Source organism: Canis lupus, chromosome 20 (genome assembly GCF_003254725.2).
Source record: "Canis lupus dingo isolate Sandy chromosome 20, ASM325472v2, whole genome shotgun sequence".
Lineage (NCBI taxonomy): Eukaryota > Metazoa > Chordata > Mammalia > Carnivora > Canidae > Canis > Canis lupus.
Window position 1 is genome coordinate 3,338,740 of NC_064262.1, and position 18,509 is coordinate 3,357,248.

The 18,509-nt window shown below is 46.6% G+C and overlaps 2 protein-coding genes across 20 annotated transcripts in view; one reads left to right on the forward strand and one right to left on the reverse strand.

The window, feature by feature from the left end:
- The window catches only part of CFAP92 (cilia and flagella associated protein 92 (putative)), a 63,496-nt gene extending 48,975 nt beyond the window's left edge, over positions 1–14,521 (forward strand). For 9 of the 16 annotated variants that reach the window (XM_025448544.3, XM_025448570.3, XM_025448519.3 and 6 more), the window contains 4 exons: positions 9,084–9,248; positions 9,791–10,003; positions 10,084–10,228; positions 13,155–13,849. In XM_025448544.3, the coding sequence (XP_025304329.1) occupies positions 9,084–9,248; positions 9,791–10,003; positions 10,084–10,228; positions 13,155–13,387 (756 nt within the window). In that variant the 3' untranslated portion in view covers positions 13,388–13,849. Of the gene's footprint in view, positions 1–9,083; positions 9,249–9,790; positions 10,004–10,083; positions 10,229–11,075; positions 11,960–13,154; positions 13,850–14,293 lie in introns of those variants that run through there. The other 7 variants (XM_049098541.1, XM_025448534.3, XR_003137266.3 and 4 more) reach the window with 5 other exon arrangements.
- Positions 12,375–18,509, reverse strand: part of ACAD9 (acyl-CoA dehydrogenase family member 9) — a 49,554-nt gene continuing 43,419 nt past the window's right edge. For all 4 annotated transcript variants that reach the window (XM_025448578.3, XM_049098542.1, XM_025448596.3 and 1 more), the window contains 7 exons: positions 18,287–18,415; positions 16,243–16,322; positions 15,410–15,536; positions 15,139–15,216; positions 14,533–14,661; positions 13,843–13,915; positions 12,375–12,927 (listed from right to left, as the gene is read on the reverse strand). In XM_025448578.3, coding sequence (XP_025304363.1) covers positions 12,827–12,927; positions 13,843–13,915; positions 14,533–14,661; positions 15,139–15,216; positions 15,410–15,536; positions 16,243–16,322; positions 18,287–18,415 — 717 coding nt within the window. In that variant the 3' untranslated portion in view covers positions 12,375–12,826. The remainder of the gene's footprint in view (positions 12,928–13,842; positions 13,916–14,532; positions 14,662–15,138; positions 15,217–15,409; positions 15,537–16,242; positions 16,323–18,286; positions 18,416–18,509) is intronic.

An 18,509-nucleotide genomic window follows, 5' to 3' on the forward strand; every position in this document is an offset into this window, starting at 1 on the left:
CCTCTCATGTCTCCTCTGCATGTGCAGGCAGGCAGTAACCAAGCATGTATGAAGAGCATATCAAGGTCCTTTGTGACCATCTCATTTCCTGTATCTCCCTGTTAAATTTTGATTAATTGCTTGCCTGTTGCTTGCCTCACATAGGATTGCAACCTCAGGCCTGCTGAACAGCTGGCCTGTTCTGTTTGTTTGCAGCTGACATTGCTATTGTTGCTTATAATTAGCCATGCACATGGGGTTTTTCAAGCTGCAGTTCAAATCAAGTAAGTCTGCATTTAAGCAGTACAGCCACGGATTTTCATGACTTGCACACCCTAACAGAACCACTGCTCTAAGTGCCCAGGGGTGGCAGGAGTGACACCAACTCCTACTGTTCTTAAGTTCACATTTTTATGAGTAAACACTTCTAAGTTTTTTGTATGTCTTTGCACAATTTCCAATGGTTGCTTTTGACAATTTTGTCCAGTTTTATTGTTTTTTGAGGAAAGGATTGAGCTCCTTACTCCACCATACTAGAAGTCCTATCTTCCTCCTTGCCAACTACAATTTTACTTGTTTGCTACAATGTGTGCATATGTGTTTGCAGGGGTGGGGGGGCAGAGGTTGTGTCTACTTTATCCTTTGCTTTACTATTTTTTTTCTTTCAGAAAGTCTTTGTGGATAATAAACTTTCAAGGTGCTTGTAGGTCCATGGTTATCATTGTCTTTGCTCTTGAATAGCAGCTGAGCTATTTGTAAGATTATACTTTCAAATCTCTGTACACAACCCTCCCCACAACCCCACCAAATCTACTGCTTTCCAAAATCAAGAATTGTAGGTAAGTCTGATGCCCATCTGATCCTTTTTCCTTTTTAACTAAACGTTACTTCCTCTGGAGTCTTTTTTAAAAACTTTCCTTTAATCCTTAATGTTCAGTCTAGGTGTCCAGGTAGGATCTCGTTTTTCATTGGAACTTGAAAGAACTTTCCTGCATTTTGTTTTCCCTCTTAATTTGTACTTACTGATATTTTACATTGTGTTCTGCTTATCTTCCACTTCTTTAAATTGATCTTTCCCTGTGACATCTATGTTAATTTATAGTTTTAAATTGCTTCAATCATGTTTTGTTTTGTTTTTTAAAGATTTTATTTATTCATGAGAGACAGAGAGAGGCAGAGACACAGGCAGAGGGAGAAGCAGGCTCCCTGCAGGGAGCCAGATGTGGGATGGGGGATCATGCCCTGAGGGGATCACGCCCTGAGCCAAAGGCAGGTGCCCACTCACTGAGCCACCCAGGCGTCTCTGCTTCAGTCGTGTTTTTATAGGAATTCTCACAAGTTCCTCTTTTATTTTTATGAATAAGTTGTTTTGTTAACTTTTATTAAATATACATATAAGAACATAAATGTGTGTACTGTTAAAAATAAAGCCAATATCCTATACCCACTAGCCAGCTTAAGAAAATCAAACATTATCAATACTTCTATAGTTTTTTGTGTGCTGTTTTCCACCTCTTACCCCTTACCCAGAAGTTACCACTATCCTAAATTTTATCTATTACTTGCTTTTCTCTTAAGGCTTACTGTCTATATTTGTGTTTTTGTGTGCTTCTAATTTTATTTTATTGCACTGTTGTTGATACTACATGCATATATATTCATAGACATTTTTTACATTTGCATATCTTTGAATGCTATAAAATGGAATAATACTGTATATAATTTTCTTTAAAGATTTTATTTATTCATGAGAGACAGAGAGAGGCAGGGACACAGGCAGAGGGAGAAGCAGGCTCCCTGCAGGGAGCCCAATGTGGAACTCGATCCTGGGATCATGCCCTGGGCCGATCCTGGGATCCTGGGATCATGCCCTGGGCCGAAGGCAGGCGCTCAACCGCTGAGCCACCCAGGTACCCTGATACTGTATATAATCTTATGCAATTTTAATTTTTACTCAGTATTAATGAGATTCAACCATATTTATGTGTCTAAGTGTAGGAATATACCATAATTAGTGGGCATTTGTATTCATATGTTTTGCTATTTAAGCAATTACATATTTTTAACATATCTTCTAAAATGATATGCAAGATTTTTTGAGATGTATACTTAGGATTTGAATTGTTAAATTGTACTTCCGCTTTCTTGGGTAACACTTTATCTTCCAAAATGTTTTTTTTTTAATTTTCTATTTTTTTAAATTTTTATTTATTTATGATAGTCACAGAGAGAGAGAGAGAGAGACAGGCAGAGACATAGGCAGAGGGAGAAGCAGGCTCCATGCACCGGGAGCCCGACGTGGGATTCGATCCCGGGTCTCCAGGATTGCGCCCAGGGCCAAAGGCAGGTGCCAAACCGCTGCGCCACCCAGGGATCCCCTTCCAAAATGTTTATACTATTATAAACCAGCCAGCGATGCGTTGACTTTGTTTTCCTACTTCCATGCTCACATCTGTTACAGTAAGACTTAAATTACTGCTAATCTAATGCATAATAGTATCTCATGAAGGTTTTAATTTGCATTTCATTGTTTATTAGTGTAGTTGAATATATTTTCATAAATTTGGTAATTTCTTTTACAAATGTGTCCTTTTGAACTTTAGGTGGTTTTGGTTTAATGTTCCCAGTGCTAACAACTGCATTTTATAAACACTGCAAATCTCTTTTGGTACTTGACTTCTTTTTACTCTCTTACTGGTGTCTTTTAATGGATAAAAAAGTTATTTTGTAAAATTTACATTTCCTTTAGGACTTACATTTTTTGCCTTACTTAAAACCTTTCCCACCCTAAAGTTATAAAACTAGTCTGTGTTTTCTTCTAGTAAGATTTAAATTTTTATCATACTTAAATTTTGAACTTATCTGTAATTTATTTTCCATATGAGGGTAGGAATCTAATTTCATTTCTAGCCTATCCCTCCTCAATGATATATACTGCCAGTTGTGTCAGATCAAGTTGCTATTTACACATGAGTTTATGGATATTTGAGATTTTTATTGAAATTGCATTTACAAATGCATTATTTCCTTCAAAGAATCAATATCTCTGTTGCTTTATTTACATATTATACACTTATTTTCTATTTCACTGATTTCAACTCTTTTTTTTCTTTTAAAGATTTCATTTATTTATTCATAGAGACAGAGAGAAAGGCAGAGACACAGGCAGAGGGAGAAGCAGGCACCATGCAGAGAGCCTGAGGTGGGACTTGATCCAGGGTCTCCAGGATCACACCCTGGGCTGCAGGCGGTGCTAAACCACTGCGCCACCAGGGCTGCCCCTGATTTCAACTCATTCCTTCCTACTTCAGCTTGAATTTGCTCCACTTTTTCTAATGTCTTCAGATGGATGTTTAGATAATTTTCAGACATGAATCATTATAATGTATTCATTTTACTAAAAACTTCCTATGACCATTAAGTGCATCCCCAAGTTTTTATACATCATATTTTCATGATGATTCAGTTAAAAATATTATCTATTTCCCATTTTCAATTTGTTCCTTGATCTGTGGGTTAGTGAATTGTGTAATTTCCAAATACTTTAGAATTTTTGTTACTCAGTTTTACACTTTGACTGCATTGTTATCAGAGAATATATTCTGTAAATTTCTATCCTTTGTTGCTATTTGATTTATGGTCCAAAATAGGCTAGTTCTGGAAAATGTTCCATAATACTTGGGGAAAAAAAGTATCCTGTAGCTGTAGATAGTGTTCCAAATACATCAACTTTGTTTTTTAGTGTTTTTTCCCCAAATACATATCTTTATTTTTAAATTCTGTTTCTTTTCCCAGTTAGTAGGGGAAGTCTGTTAAAATCTCCGAATATGATTATAGATTTCTTTATCCTCTGTTTTTGCTTTATATATGTCAAGTGATGTTTTAGATACATACAAATTTTGGACTGCTTTATCCTATTGATTTCTTTCATAAATATGATAGGTCTCTTTGTCTCTGATAATACTTTTTAGATATATATTAAATATAGTAAAATGCATAAATCTGAGGCGTTCAGCCTCATTCACTTTTATCTATATAGATACCTGTGAAGCCATCACACAGATCAGGGTGTAGTTGATTCTATCACCCCAGAAAGTACCATTTTTCTTCCCAATTAACTACTATCTTGAGGTTTACTTTCTTAGCAACTTTCAAACATACAATATAGTACTATTAACTATACCACGCTATATGTGACATCCCCATGATTTACTTATTGTATAACTGAGTTTGTACCTTTTGACCACATGTATCTATTTCACCCACCCCCCCAATTCTAGCAACCACCAATCTGTTGTGTACTTATGAGTTCCTATTTTTTAGATTCCACAAATAAGTGAGATCAGTCAATAGCTGTGTTTTTTCTGTCTTATTTGATTTAGCGTAATGCCCTCAAGACCCATCCATGTCATCACAGAAGGCAGGATTTCCTTCTGTTTTATGGCTAATATTGCATTGTGTTCACAACACACACAGACGCCCCATCTTCTTTGTCCAATCACCCACTGATAGGTTTCTTCCATGTCTTGGCTATTGTAAAGAACACTGCGATGAACATGGGGATGTATCTATCTTCTTGAGTTAGTGTTTTTGTTTTCTTCAGATAAATACAAGTGGAATTGCTGAATCATATGGTAGTTCCATTTAATTTTTTGAGGAATCTTCATACTATTTTCCATAGTGGCTGCACCAATTTACGTTCCTACCAAGAGTGCACAAGTTTTTTCCCCCACATCTCCAACTGTTCTCTTTTTTTTTAAAAAAAAAAGATATTTGTTTATTCATGAGAGAGAGAGAGGCAGGCAGGCAGAGGGAGAAGCAGGCTCCATGCAGGGAGCCTGACGTGGGACTCAATCCTGGGTCTCCAGGATCATGCCCTGGCCCAAAGCAGGCGCTAAACCGCTGAGCCACCCAGGGATCCCCTATTTGTTTTTCTAATAGTCATTCTAACAAGTGTGAGATGAAATCTCATTGTGGTTTTGATTTCCATTTCCCTAATGATTAGTAATGTTAAGCACTTTTTCACTTACCTGTTGACCGTTTGTTTATCTTCTCTGGAAAAATGTCTATTCAGATCCTCTGCCCATTTTTTAATCAGGTGTGTTTTGTTGTTTGTTTTTTGTTATTGAGTTACAGGAGTTATTCATTTTGGATATTAACTCCTTATTGGTTGTATCACTTACAAATGCCTTCTCCCATTCAGTAAGTTGCCTTTTCATTTTGCGGATGATTTGTTTCCTTTGCTGTGTAGCTTTTTAGTTCCAAGTAGTCCCACTTATTTTTGCTCTTGTTGTCAAATCCAAAAAAAAATCATTGCTAAGACTGATGTCAAGGAGCTAACTACCTATTTTTTTCTTCTAGGAACTTTACGGTTTCAGGTCTTAGGTTCAAGTCTTTAATACGTTTTGAATTAATTTTTGTGTATGGCCTAAGATAGAGGTCCAATTTTTTTTGGTATGTGGCCATCCTATTTTCCCAGCACTATTTATTGAAAAGACTATACCTTCTATATTGTATATTACTGGCTCCTTTGTTATAAATTGACTATACACGTGGGTTTATTTCTGGGCTCTCTGTTCTCTCCCATTGACCTATGTGTCTGTTGTTAAAGGCAGTATCACACTGTTTTGGTTACTATAGCTTTGTACTATATAGTTGAATCAGGAAATGTAGCCTCCAACTTTGCTCTTTCTCAAGATTGCTTTGGCTATTCGATGTCTTTTGTGGTTCCATAAAAATTTTAGAATTGTTCTATTTCTGTGAAAAATACCATTGAAATTTTGATAGGGATTGTATTGGATCAGAAGATTGCCTCAGTGTGTTTCTATTAAATGGTGAATGCTGCATAGGAAAAACTGTAGAGGCTCTTGATACCTTCCTCCAAAGAGGATTTACTTTTCTTCTAGCAGGCAAATAAAGGACAAATCTCTTAAACAGGCTTATCCCTTGTTTGGCCTTATTTCTAAAGCATAGATATTCTGAATTCTGAATTGTAAGCTTAGGGTATAACCTGGTGCCTTCCTCCTTGGCACACTCTGAAACTCATTTTTTGTTTCCCTAGCATGGTGACATTTTCCAAACTATCTGCTGCATTCATCTCATTCATGTGCAATTTAGGAATCAGCAAATACCTTGTGAACAAATTGCGTAGGAGAGGAAAAAGGATTCAGTGTACTTCCCTTCTCTCTAGATTCTTAGCCCCTCAGATTCTTAGTTCTTTGCTTGCTCTCCAGTGATGTCAAGCAGATATTCATTTTTCTTTGCAATCCTGTCAGTTGTTACTTAATGTATTTTGAGACTACATTGTGAAGTGCACAACCTTCATGATGGTTATAACTTCTTGCTGTTTTTCTCAATATACAATGTCTATCTGTGCCTCTCGAACATTTTTATCTTGAATTATGTGGTCAGATGTTAAAGATGCCACTCTAGTTTTTGTCTTGGCTTTGTGATTCTTTTTGCCTAATTTATATTCTTGCTTTAATTTCAACACTTTTTGTCTAAAGCAGTTTTTAAGGGATTTACTTTTTTAAGCAATTTCTATACCCAATGTGGGGCTTAAACTCAGAGTTGCATGTTCTACTAAGTGCCGCTAAAGCAGTTTTTATAGACAGCATACTGTTAGGTTAAAAAAATCCAATTTGAGATTAATTAATTGGCAAACAATCCACTTACTGAAAATATTGTTAGATTAGGCTTTTGAGGGACCACCTCCTTTTCTTTTAAATTCCTCCTATTCTGCTTTCTTTTGGTAGACCACGTTTTTTTTGTTGTTTTTTTTTTCTGATTTAAAAGTTTACATTCTTTGTTTCTAAGGTGGTTGTCCTGAAGACTACATTCATTTTTAGATATTCCTACTGAATTCTGAGACTTTTTATATTGCATTTCCTTTAAAAGACAAATAGCACACATATGCCCCTTTTTGTCTTTTCCTACTCCCACTCTACCATCCCTTTTATAGATCCAGTCTCCAGAATTTCAGTTCTAGGTTACTACACTTTCCTTGTAGTTTCCTTGTAGACAAGAAAACTATTAGGATACCGACACCATCACTTGCTACCTTTGTCCAAACACTCTTGGGTTTTCATCCTCCCTTTTGTATTTTTTCCCAAGTGTGTTTTCAAAGGAAAGTGTCTGGGTAAGCTTCCCAAGCCTCTGTGTGGGACGTGTGCCCCTGACACACTGCCATCAGTGGACTGGCAGTCTGCCTGGGTGTCCAGTCTTGGGTCGAAGCTCTTCACCTTGTCTATGGTATGGTTGCTGCGGAATCAGAGGCCAGTGTGGCACTTCTCCCGTCACAGGGGGGGCTGCTCTTTTTCTGGAGGTTTTCAGGATTTGTCTCTGCCTTTGTGGTCTTACATGTCGCAGATAGTGTGCCCGGGCTTGGAATTCTACTTAAAATGTCCTACTCCTGCTTTCCCTGTCCTTTTGGGGCTTGTTATTTGGATATTTTCATTTTGGTTCCCAGTCTTTAAACTCAGGCTAATTTTATCTCAAGCTGGTTTCCAGTTTACTGATTTGTTCTCCATCTGCTCCACTTCCGCAGGGTGTCTCGCTCACTTGCGCCCTTTATTTATGTAAATAAGTATTATGTAAATATTTGTTTTATTATGTAAAACTCTAATGTTTTACACTCAATATTTGTTTCTTTAGTCTTTTAAGAATGATTACATTTGCCTTAAATTTCTACCCCATCCCTTCCAATAGCTTGGCTTCAGTTCTGTTTGTGTCTGGGGTCTTTTGTAACTGGTTCTATGTCTCAGGCACCTAGTTACTTTGGCTGTCAGTCCAGAGTTCCCTGCAGCCTTCAGCCCCAGGGCAGAGAACCCCAGATGTCCTGAACAACTGTTGACCACTGTTCTCACCTCACCATGTGATGTCTTTTGGGCAGAACTTCCACTTTTTTCCCAAGGCTGTAATCCACTAGTAAGGTTTAGAAGGAGCAGGGAACTTGCACTTTTGTGAAGGAGACTGACTCATTCTGACCAACCCTCCCACTGAGAACCACCAGAAAAACTGGAGAGAATACCCAGTGCTCTGATTGAAGCTAGGTGTGCACCACTTGGACGTCAGTCGCGCTTAGATGGCCCCTCTGGCACAGTCATCTTGAAGGTGCTCAAAGACAGGTGTTTTGTCCCTCATGCAATGAATGTGACCAGCCTTTGTCTTAAGTCCCTGTTGCTTCAAGCCATGGGGATCTTGTTGCCTTGATTTTTCACACTTTTGTGTGAATCACAGATTTAACTTTCCCTTGATTATTTTGCATTCTCTCTTACAGAAATCCCTCAGACTCCAAAGCCAAGACACTGGGGCTTGGCCTAAATAAGTGGTTAATGTGAGTCAAGGTCACTATCTTCAGCTTTAAAAATTTTTGTTTTGGGCAGCCCAGGTGGCCAGGGCGTGATCCTGGGGACCTGGGATCGAGTCCCACGTTGGGCTCCCTGCATGGAGCCTGTTCTCCCTCTGCTTGTGTCTCTGCCTCTCTGTGTCTCTCATGAATAAATAAATAAAATCTTTAAAAAAAATAAAACTTTTTGTTTCAAAACAGAAGATGGTGATTTTGCTGAAAGTTAATAGACAAGTGGTGGGCAAGCTACACCGCAATAGAGTGCAACTTTCTTTTCGGGGTCCCAGCCACTTCTCCCTGCAACACCGCAGCTTTCATCCACAAAGAAGCTAGCTGTCAGACCATCTTGGGGGCTCTGGAGAGAAGGTTGACACTCCCTATGTAGTCAGCACTTAAAGGTGACCATGGGCAAGGATGGTAGTCCTTGCTGCTTTAGGTCATAATCTACCCTGTATATGCATGAAAGCTTCAAGCTTCTCCCACTTCTGACCACCTGAGCCTCAAATTCTATCTGTGGCTGGCTCTTGTGTTCCAGTTACTTTAACCTTAGGCAAATCGCATCATGGTCCTGAGTTCCACCATGGACAGCGAGGGGTTAGAGCAGGTGGCCCTCTGGTAGCGTTCTGTGATTGAATGGCAGCTCTAGTATTCAGGACTTGGTATGTGCGCTGTGGCCTGGTCCCACAGATCATCTTGCTCACTACACGCTGGAAGCTGGTATTGAGGGGACTATAATGATTGGTGTCTCTTTCCACAGAAAAATATTACTAGAGCCTACCAGGTTAGTAAGAAGCCTCCAAAATCTGTGGTGAAGGTGATCAGAATTTCAGCCCCTACCAAAGATGCGGTTTATAACTACAGTATCCAGTCCCTGAATTCCACAGAGCTTGCTAAGAAGGAGCTGTATCGAGAGATGGCCAAGGTGAATGGGAGGCCCAGAGAGGGAGGCGGGCCGTCAATGCTTGTAACTCCAGACAGAAAAATAGTAATTGGCTAATCCAGTGAGCTCTCTCCTTTTTTGACTATACTGCCTAGAGATCAGCAAGGGATCTCTGGTGTGCATAAGAAAGCCAACCAATGGGAGGAAATAGACAGGCATCAGGTGCTGGGGGAGACATGTTCTGTTCCCGCACTATGTAGGGATCCTCCACACATAAGGGTGAGCCAACAGATCCTCAACATATGCTCATGTGTGCCTGGCTGCAAACCCCCTTAGAAAGCATTCTGTTGTCACCATGAAGGAAAAGCCCTGGCTTAGGCTTCCAACATGGTAGCTTTAGAAAAGGGTTGCTCTGTCAAAGAGAATGTGAACGTGACCCTCACAGTTGTTATTCTGAATGGTCCTTTACATTGTCAGGAACGGTGCCACCATTTCTAATGCTTGCCTGGAGATGGGAGGGCTAGTCAGCCCCTTCCACATCTGCTACCAGCCCTTCTATCCTCGTGTCTGCCCCTTGTTTCCAGGAGCCAAGGAAGAGATTCACATACTCCCAGAATTACCTCTCAGCCATGGTGGAGCCTCAGGACTCAGAGGAAGAGGAGAAGAAAGCCAGGAAGAAATCCCGCCAGGCCTGGCTCACAGCCAATGGATTCCAACTGACTGGTCTTCACAGAACCACTGAATGCGACCATCACCTCAGGCTGCCGCCCATTGGCACTGATCCAGAGCTGAATGAGGTCCACAGGGTGGAGAGGGGCCTCCAGTGGGGTGTCTACAGGGCCCTCCATCCTAACTTACTGTGTTGTTCTCGACGTAGGAGCGGAGGGAAAATGCACAGCCTGCTAGTGTGCTGGATCGAGAGAGGTGGAGCTGGGACCAGCGCCACCAGGACTTTGACCTGTATAAGCAGCCACCACTTTTCCTTGAGCTGCCCCGTCCTCCAGCACCTAAGCCTGTAACAGGTAAGACCTCTGCAAGGCTCAGCCTCCTGATGTGGGCAGTCAGGACCTCTGCTGCTTTGCATCTTTGGCAGTACCCTTTTTGTTTTAGCTGTCCTAACTTTCTAAGCTAGGAAGTCCAGAGTCAGAATGGGTCTGGCATTAATGTGCTAGGCTGGAACTCAAGAGCCCTGGATTCTAGCTCCAGCTGTGATACTAATTCGCTGTGGGTGATGTTGGACAAGTCCCTTCACTGTTCCTGGTCCCTGCTCCGTACCAGCTTATCTTATAGTATGCACGAGTTTGGAGATGGGCAGTGGGAGAGGAAGAGAATCCTCAAGTAGACTCCTTGCTGAGTGAGGAGCATAACCTGCAGGGCTTGATCCTAAGACCCTGAGATCCTGACCTAAGCCAAAAATCAAGAGCTGGCTGCTTAACCAATTGAGCCACTTAGGTGGCCCCGCTAGGCCCGGTTTCTTAGCTATCAAACTTGTAAGTTGGGAGACAGGTCTAAGGGCTGTCTGCACCCCAACACGCATTACCCAGGTCTAGATGCCCGGCCAGCAGCTGGGGGCAGAGGCTCTGGCCACCTCTGGGACCTTCTGACTCCATTCCTGCTCCAAGATGTTGCCATCTCCCACTGTGTGTGGGAAGGAGGGAGTTTAGAAGCATGAGTCCCTCTCATCCTTCTGTTTATAAAGATGGGCCTCCAGATCATTTGTACGTTCTCAGAGAACCAAAATCTGTTGGTTGCCAGAACCTTGGTTCAGGGAGAAAGTTTACCTAGTGACAAGGTTTGCCAGAGAAACCTTTCTCAGAAAGCTAGACCAGATAAACAAAATGGATTTCTTTCCTTCTCTAACCCTCGAAGGCAGCTGGTAACTGCTCCATGAAACAAGAGGAAGTGCCAACAAGCTGCTGAAATTTGTCTCCCTTCTGTCTGGCCCCTGCTGCCTTCCCTTCAGAACAAGCTCCAGGCTCTGGGGCTGCGTGGTCAGTCCTGTTGGTACAGACCAGCCCAGCAATGCCAGGCTTACCTCCTTGGCCCGACTGCTGCCACTGAACTCCACTGCAGGCCTTCCCAGCACACATTCCCTGGGCACAGATGCACACTGAGGCCTCTCCTCCCCACCATGTTTAAAGAAAACTTGGAAATGGTAGGGGGGAAAGGGAGATTTGAACCAGGGGTCCCAGCCTTTGAAACTCAGCCGAGTGAAGACAGAACCAGCCGCCGACAGGGGCGTCCATACTGCAGGGACTACAGTGAAGCCCCCTTTCCTGAATGGAGGTCCCGGGGGCACGGGGTCTGGACAGCTGCTTCCCAAGCTTCCCTGGCAAAGACCTTCTGTGCAGCCTCTGGTCGCTGGCATTGAACCAGATTAGTACTCCCCTTGCCAACAAAACACCCGAAGACCTTTAAGGTTTCACTGGTAACTTAGCTCCAGTGCCGTAAGATTTGTCAAGTTTTACCTTTTGAAGATTAGTTATCCAATCCCTGGCAGAGGGCTCAGGCCAGCCCAGTGTTTGCATAGCAGACTGACTTGTACTTGAAAAGAAAGGAGGGACGCCTGGGTGGCTCAGCAGTTGGGCACCTGCCTTCGGCCCAGGTCGTGATCCTGGGATCCAGGATCGAGTCCCGCATCAGGCTCCCTGCATGGAGCCTGCTTCTCCCTCTGTCTATGTCTCTGCCTCTCTCTCTGTGTCTCTCATGAATAAATAAATCTTAAAAAAAAAAAAAAAAAAAAAGAAAGGAAAGAGGAGCCTTGTCTTCTCTTCCCACCTCAGGGTGACATCTGTAGTGTGGTTTTCTGGAGCCCCAAACCACCTAGAACCAGAAGAAACCTCAAAGCTTGCCAGTGTGAGCATGCTGTGACCCAGTGTGGGGAAACAGCAGCAGAAAGGAGCCTAGACTAATGCAAAGGTCTAGTCATGCCTTAAGATTCCTTTTTGCCCCCCTCTTCAGGAGTAGAGGCCAACCTCTCTACAGACAGCAGAGAGAAAGGCCCCAGGCAGGAAAAAACATGTGTTATCATGTATCAGACCATAAAAAAGACCAGAGACAGGGCCTTAAAAATCCCTAGGGTACTGTGGTCTGGGCTGGGCACCCACCCCTCACCATCACCAAAGGGGGAAACTCGGCTCTGAGGAAAAACATGCTCAGTATACAGCGTGAGGGCTAAAAGGGTAAAGCATTTTATATTTGTTGTCAGATGGTTCCCAGTACACAGGTTAAGTGCATTTGTTCTATGAACACAGCTGGTCTTGCAGAAGTAGCTATCCATGCCTGCAACAGGTCCCCACCAACCTCCTGACGCAAAGGCAGCAGCACAAGCCCGTTGCCACTGTATGTCTCCTAAACTAGCAGAAGCCCCTCAGCTCCCAGGTGTCACCAACTGCATTCTCTCTCCTGTCTCTTCAGCACCTGGGATCAGGTCAAGTGGCAGTGCCTGCAGGGCAAAGCCTAAAGAAGCTCCGCCCCCAGGCCAGGAGAAAGTCCTTCTGGTCTATACTGGGAAAAAACATTTCCACTTGTAAAAATTCCAAGTGCTCCACCTCCCGGAGAAAGAGCTGACCAGCGATGGGTTGTGGCCTCGGGGCAGTAGGGAACACTGTCCATTTGCTTCAGGACGTCCTGTCCAGAGGGTGGGCACAGATGTAGGCTTGCTTTTCTAGGACCTGCTGGGACACTTTCTTAATCTGCTCATCTAGATTTTCTGGAGAATCTGAAAGCAAAAAATATTAATAGGTTTGTGAGAAAAGAAATACTGCTGGGGTGTGGCTTTTTTTTTTTTTTTTTTTTAAATAAACAAAGTAGCCCACCCACTGTGAAGGAGCCCTGAAGCTAACTTTCCTCCTCCAAACCCTCAGGAAGTGTGATTCTGGCTGTAGGGAAAAAGAGGGATGGGGCTTCATCCTGAAAAACAAAGGGCTCATCTTGTTGATCCCTCAGAACTCTGGATCTTGTGGGAACAGGGGCTGGAGAAGGATCCTCTGCCAGTCAAGCCTTTACAAGAGAAACCATGTCTCCCACCACAGAATGGAACACAGATGCCAGCACCCAGAGCCAGAAGCTGCACACAATCATGTACTCCTCTTCTCAGCAGGTGCCATGATGGCCTCTCCTCCATCTCTTGGCAACAGGGCTGGGCTCTACAGCAGGGGACACAGAACATGGAGCCTTGAGGCTGAAATGACTGTAAGGGTCAGAGGAATCTGAGCCAGGTCCTCTCAGACATAGCCATGTGGCTACGGTAGAGGAGCATTCTAGACAAACAGCCTTATGTGCCAAGCCCCTGCACAGGGTAGGGCCAAAGCCTGAGACACCTGCTAGAAGGGCAGGTTTATTTTAGCTGGAGTGCAGGGGGTAAAGAGGCAGATAAAATGCTTCCCTTCTTTGTGGAACATCACTGGGTGGCTGCTAGGTGGCCAGGCATGCTGGGCCACACCCTGGGAGGCTCTGACAGTCTTCACCTGCAGGTATATGCTCCTAGCTGGCAGGCCCTGCTGCAGGTGAACCTGACCTTAGCAGCCCTCACTCAAGGGAGAGGTTTGTGAGTAGCCAGCAGACCCTGGGAGCCTGGCCATCAACAGTCACCTGGACTCAGGCCCACCTTCCCTCCCAAGGCCACCCTACTTACATTTGTCCAGCTGGGACAGGGTGAAGAGATTCTGGTAATAAGCTTCTGCACAGAAGATGTTGGCCAGCAGAACCTGTCAGAACCAAGATTGAAGAGGATGACATAGGGCATCCCTTCCCTGGTGTGTGTGTTTCAAGAACTCAGCCAAACTAAGCAGCTTGGCTCGGGTCAAAAGGCCTGGCTTGGGGGGTCAGTCTTAGGTTCTAATTCCAGCTCTGACCCAAATAGCTCTGTCCCCAAGAGCAAATTACTCAACACCTCTGGGCCTCAGTCTCCTCTATGGCAGGAAGGCCATCATAATGCTAGTGCCCAGAGGCTACTGAGGGACAATAAAGACCCAGCACACAGCAGGTGCTTAGTGACTGCATCTGGCCCCTCAGGCAGGGTAAGGAAGGCAGATGCGGTGAAGGCACAAGGTTTGGGACCCCATCACTTACTCTTTTTTCCTCAGATAGAAAAACAAAAGGGAGTGGCCCCATGTCCTGAGCAGCACAGATCTTCGCATTGGAGCTGACCACCGGTACTGGCCACAGCTCAGCAAACTTGCCAGCCTCCTGGGACCACCACTGGACCAAAGCCCTGACTTGCCCAGTCCCTTGCTCCTGACTGAGCGTTGCCATCCACTGACCCCCTTCCCCAACCACAGGCCTCATTAAAGTGCAGAGGATAAAGCTGGCAAGGGCTTATTACCTCATGGTCGTGGTTTCGAAGCCCCACTCGGATGGAACGGCTGGCCCGCGACAGCACGGCTGTCATGCCATACAGGTTGATAAGGATGTTGGCTACCCGCTTCAGGACCATCTGCTCCTCCACGATGGTCTGCCAACACAGAGCCCAGGGTGGAGACATGCAACCCAGGAACCTCCCTCCCCGGGCCCATCTTCAGCCATCTCCAAGACTCACTTCATGCCTCAGTAGAAGGGGGTTAACACTGCCTCTCCCTTTGGGTTGTGGGAGGCTGGCTCACTGGCCGCCTTGTTTTCCCTTCTATCTAGATTTGGGCATGGATCAGGCCAAGACCAGGTCCCAGAAACCTGGCTGAGACCACATGCTGCTGGTTACTGTGCTTCATGTCAGCCTGAGCAGCAGCAGCCTCACAGATCAGGGCCCTAGATTTGGGCTCCCCTCCCTACTCCAAGGACATCTACCCAAGTGCCCCCTGGGACAGAGAGCCCCACCCATCCATGGTGACCAAGCTTTCTTTCTAGGCTTGGTCCCAAAGATAAAATGCCCCATTCTCCCTGGCTCCCAAGCTGGAGGGCCTGCCATCCCCAGATCTGGCAGGGGCCCAGGTACCTTGCCAAAGCGGAGAAGCAACGTCTCCACGGTGCGGCCAAAGTAATACACATTCTCCTCGAGCTTGTTGGCGCTGTCCTAGTATGCCAGAGGAGAGACTGCTTGGTGCCACTCCCCACGGTACCCATCTCACCCAGCCCAGGGCTCTGGGGCCCAGGCTCTGCCCACCAGGCTGGGCCATCCTCCCAGATGCCCTGGTCACAGCCCTCTGGACGAGGATACCCACCAGGAGGGCACCCACATGGGGGGTATGCCAGGTGTGCCCACTCACTGCGACACTGGGGTGCACAGCTCCCAGCTTCCCTGTCAACCCCAGGTCCACGGTTCGGCTCAGGGAGTCTCGAAGCCTCTGGCTGACAGTCTCGATGACAGTGGTCACATTGCCCCGTTTAAGCTCACTGCAGAAAGCCCACAGCCCCATGAACTCAGGCCTCACTGCTGGTTCCCACTGTTGAGCAATAGGGTCCCCCTTGGCACCCCAGAGCTACAGGTACCTGGTTCCCTCTGGTGATCCAAGACAATAAAGGGACAACTCAGGACCTACATGCTGCTCTACCCTAGCCTGGGCCTGCTGGATGCCTGAGACCTCCCAGCCAGTCTCTGAGGCAGAGCACACAGAGCCTCTCTACAAGAAGCAGTCACAACTAGCCCCCAGGTGGTGCTCTGGGGTAAAGGAGTCTGCAAGATGCTCTCAGCAACTCACACCAGACTCCAGCAGTGATTTCTAGTTGTTCTAGCCCCATGATGGGGGTTAAGAGGAGCAAGAGAAAGAGTGAAGAAAGTGGTCTCATGTTAGTCTGGGAGCCCAGTGCCTGTCTGAGGGATAGCTCTCAATCCCTAGGCTCTGAAAACAAAGCTCCCTGCAGCATGGGAGATAGAAACTGCCAGGGGAGGAGGGCAATGAGGGCTTCCTGAGGCAGCTGGCACCTCCTATCACTTGTAGGTGAAGGCCAAGCTCTGCAGTCTGGCTTTCAGGGCTCCTGTCCCCTTCTTTCCCTCTAGCCAGCCTATGACTGAGCTGAGCACTGCACGGCTCCATGACCCCCATTCTGATGTCTATCCCAGGATGGGGCCCGAGGAGCAGACAGTGGGGCTGGCACCTACTTGATCCTTGTGGTCAGGATGCGGCCAGCATGCTGCAGACCTGTCAGGGCAATGTACATCCGGAGAATCTCGTTGGTTCCCTGTGGCCAGGAGTATGGAGGTTAAAGTTGGCTCCACTAGGATGGCGCTGGTTTGTGCTGTGCGTGTAACTGGGTAGGCCACCCCACTGCCCGCTTGCCAGTGCCACGGAGGCTGCCGCTTTGGAAGTAGCCTCGCAAGGGAGCAGGGCTGTGACCTGAGGGTGAGGGCAACACGCTAGCCCCACCTTCACAGGGATGAGCAGGTTGCCGACCAGACAACCGGGGACTCCCTCAGGATCTACCACCTTTCTAGGACCAAACATAACGGAGTCACTTTTTCCAAGCCTCCAATTTGGTTTCTTTATAATTAATGGGAGAAACTCCTTTCCCTGAGGGGAGGGATGCCGATGCCCAGGACGCAGCAAGTGCTCCCAGGTTCCTCAGGGGAGCCACTGATCTCTAAGGACGAGAGCTGGCTGCCCCCAGTACGGGGTATCAGTACCCAGAGGGCCACCTCTTCCCTGCTGCTGTGCACACTGTTCCCCTCCCAATCTCCTTGGGATTATTTCAGGGAGGTGGGCCATGGGTCACAAAGCCAGTATTGGACACTGAGCCCTGCAGCCAGCCTGGCCACGGACAGGAAGACACCCCTGGGAGGACTGCAAGTCAAGGTGTGCCCAGTCCTGCATAGTCTCCAGATGGGACCATCTGCCTCACTCTGAGGACTCTGCAGCCCTCAAAGCTGCTGCCCCATCTAGTCACATAGGAGCAAATTCAACCAGGTCAAGGGGAAGGGGCCTTGGAAGCAGCAGTCCTGGGGGCAGCCCTTGGGAAAGTGCCCCTGGACCCTCAGGCTGGCCACATCCTGTCTGTCCTCCAAGGAAGGAGACCATAGGGCTGGCATGTGGGGGGCATGGCGAGAACTAGCAGCTATGAGGCCTTTCCCTGGGTTGGGGAGCCTGGGAGCCGGGCATCCAAAAGCGCCCTTGAGAAACCACACAGGATGCTCAGGCTCCAAGTCTCATCTCTGGGCTTGCCTCCTGCACACCCTACAGCCATCCTAATTCCATCCCTCTCTCTGCACGGCCCTCTCTCCTACTGTGTGCACCTGGCCTCTGGTCTCACATCTGCAACTCCCACGTCAGCCCCAGGGAAATTCCCAGAATGGGAATGCATTCAAGTCCTTTCCTACTCAGAAACCTCTAATGAAAAAAAAAAAAAAAAAAAAGAAACCTCTAATGGCCTCCAGTGCCTGCACAGTAAGATCCAAACTCTTCTGCCTACTGGCCAAGGGCCCCCCGAGCCTAGCTACTTGGCTCCCCTTCTCATCTACCCTCTGCCCCCACCCCACCAACTTTTCTACCACCTGCCCCAGCTCCGCCCCTACCAGGACCATCCACTGCTCCCACAAAGATATGCTTATCCTACTCAGTGCATGCCCTATCTGGGGGTAGCATGTTCCATCTCCCTATCCTTGGCTCAAACCACCTTCCCCTTGGCCAGGCCAAAGTCATTTCTGTCCTCAAAGGCCAAGTGCACTGGCTTCCTGAGACACTAGCCCACTGAGGGAGAGATGCAGCTCAGGCCCTCCCTGCACTGGTGTTCCGTAGTCTACCCTGGTCAGTCAGGCCACGAGCTCCTCATCCCCCTTTGTTATCCCACCTGGGGTCTCCCCACTCACAGAATTCCCTCTTTTGGCTTGTGAGCCCATGGAGGGGGCAGCAATTAGGGAGGTGTCAGGGCTGGGAAAGTCCATGGAGAGGACCCTGCTGAGGTGCCTGTACTCTGGGGAGGAAAGGCAAACCCAGAGTGAGCCCTGGAGGCACAACTGGGCCTCCCGTGAGATCTCTGTTTGTCCCACCACAGACAACTGAAGGGACAGGCTCAGCAAAAAGGGCGCTCGCTTGGCCCCTCAGCCTCACCTCCACCCCTGGAGAATGGGGCCACGCAGAGGCATGAGGAGGGACAAATGAGACTACTTGGGGGGGGGGGGTGTGGGGGTTGGCAGGGCGGCGGGCACTCACCTCGAAGATGAGCAGGATGCGGCTGTCACGTAGCAAGCGCTCATATGGGTAATCCCTCATGTAGCCTGAGCCCCCGAGGACCTGCAGTGCCTCACTCACGCACTGCCAGGCACCCTCCGAGCTGAACACCTGCCATGGAGCCAGGACACGGTAAGCACAGGGGTGACAGGGCCAAGTCCCTTCCACGAGGGGGAGGGGGCCTCAGCCAGGGCAGAGTGGCTGG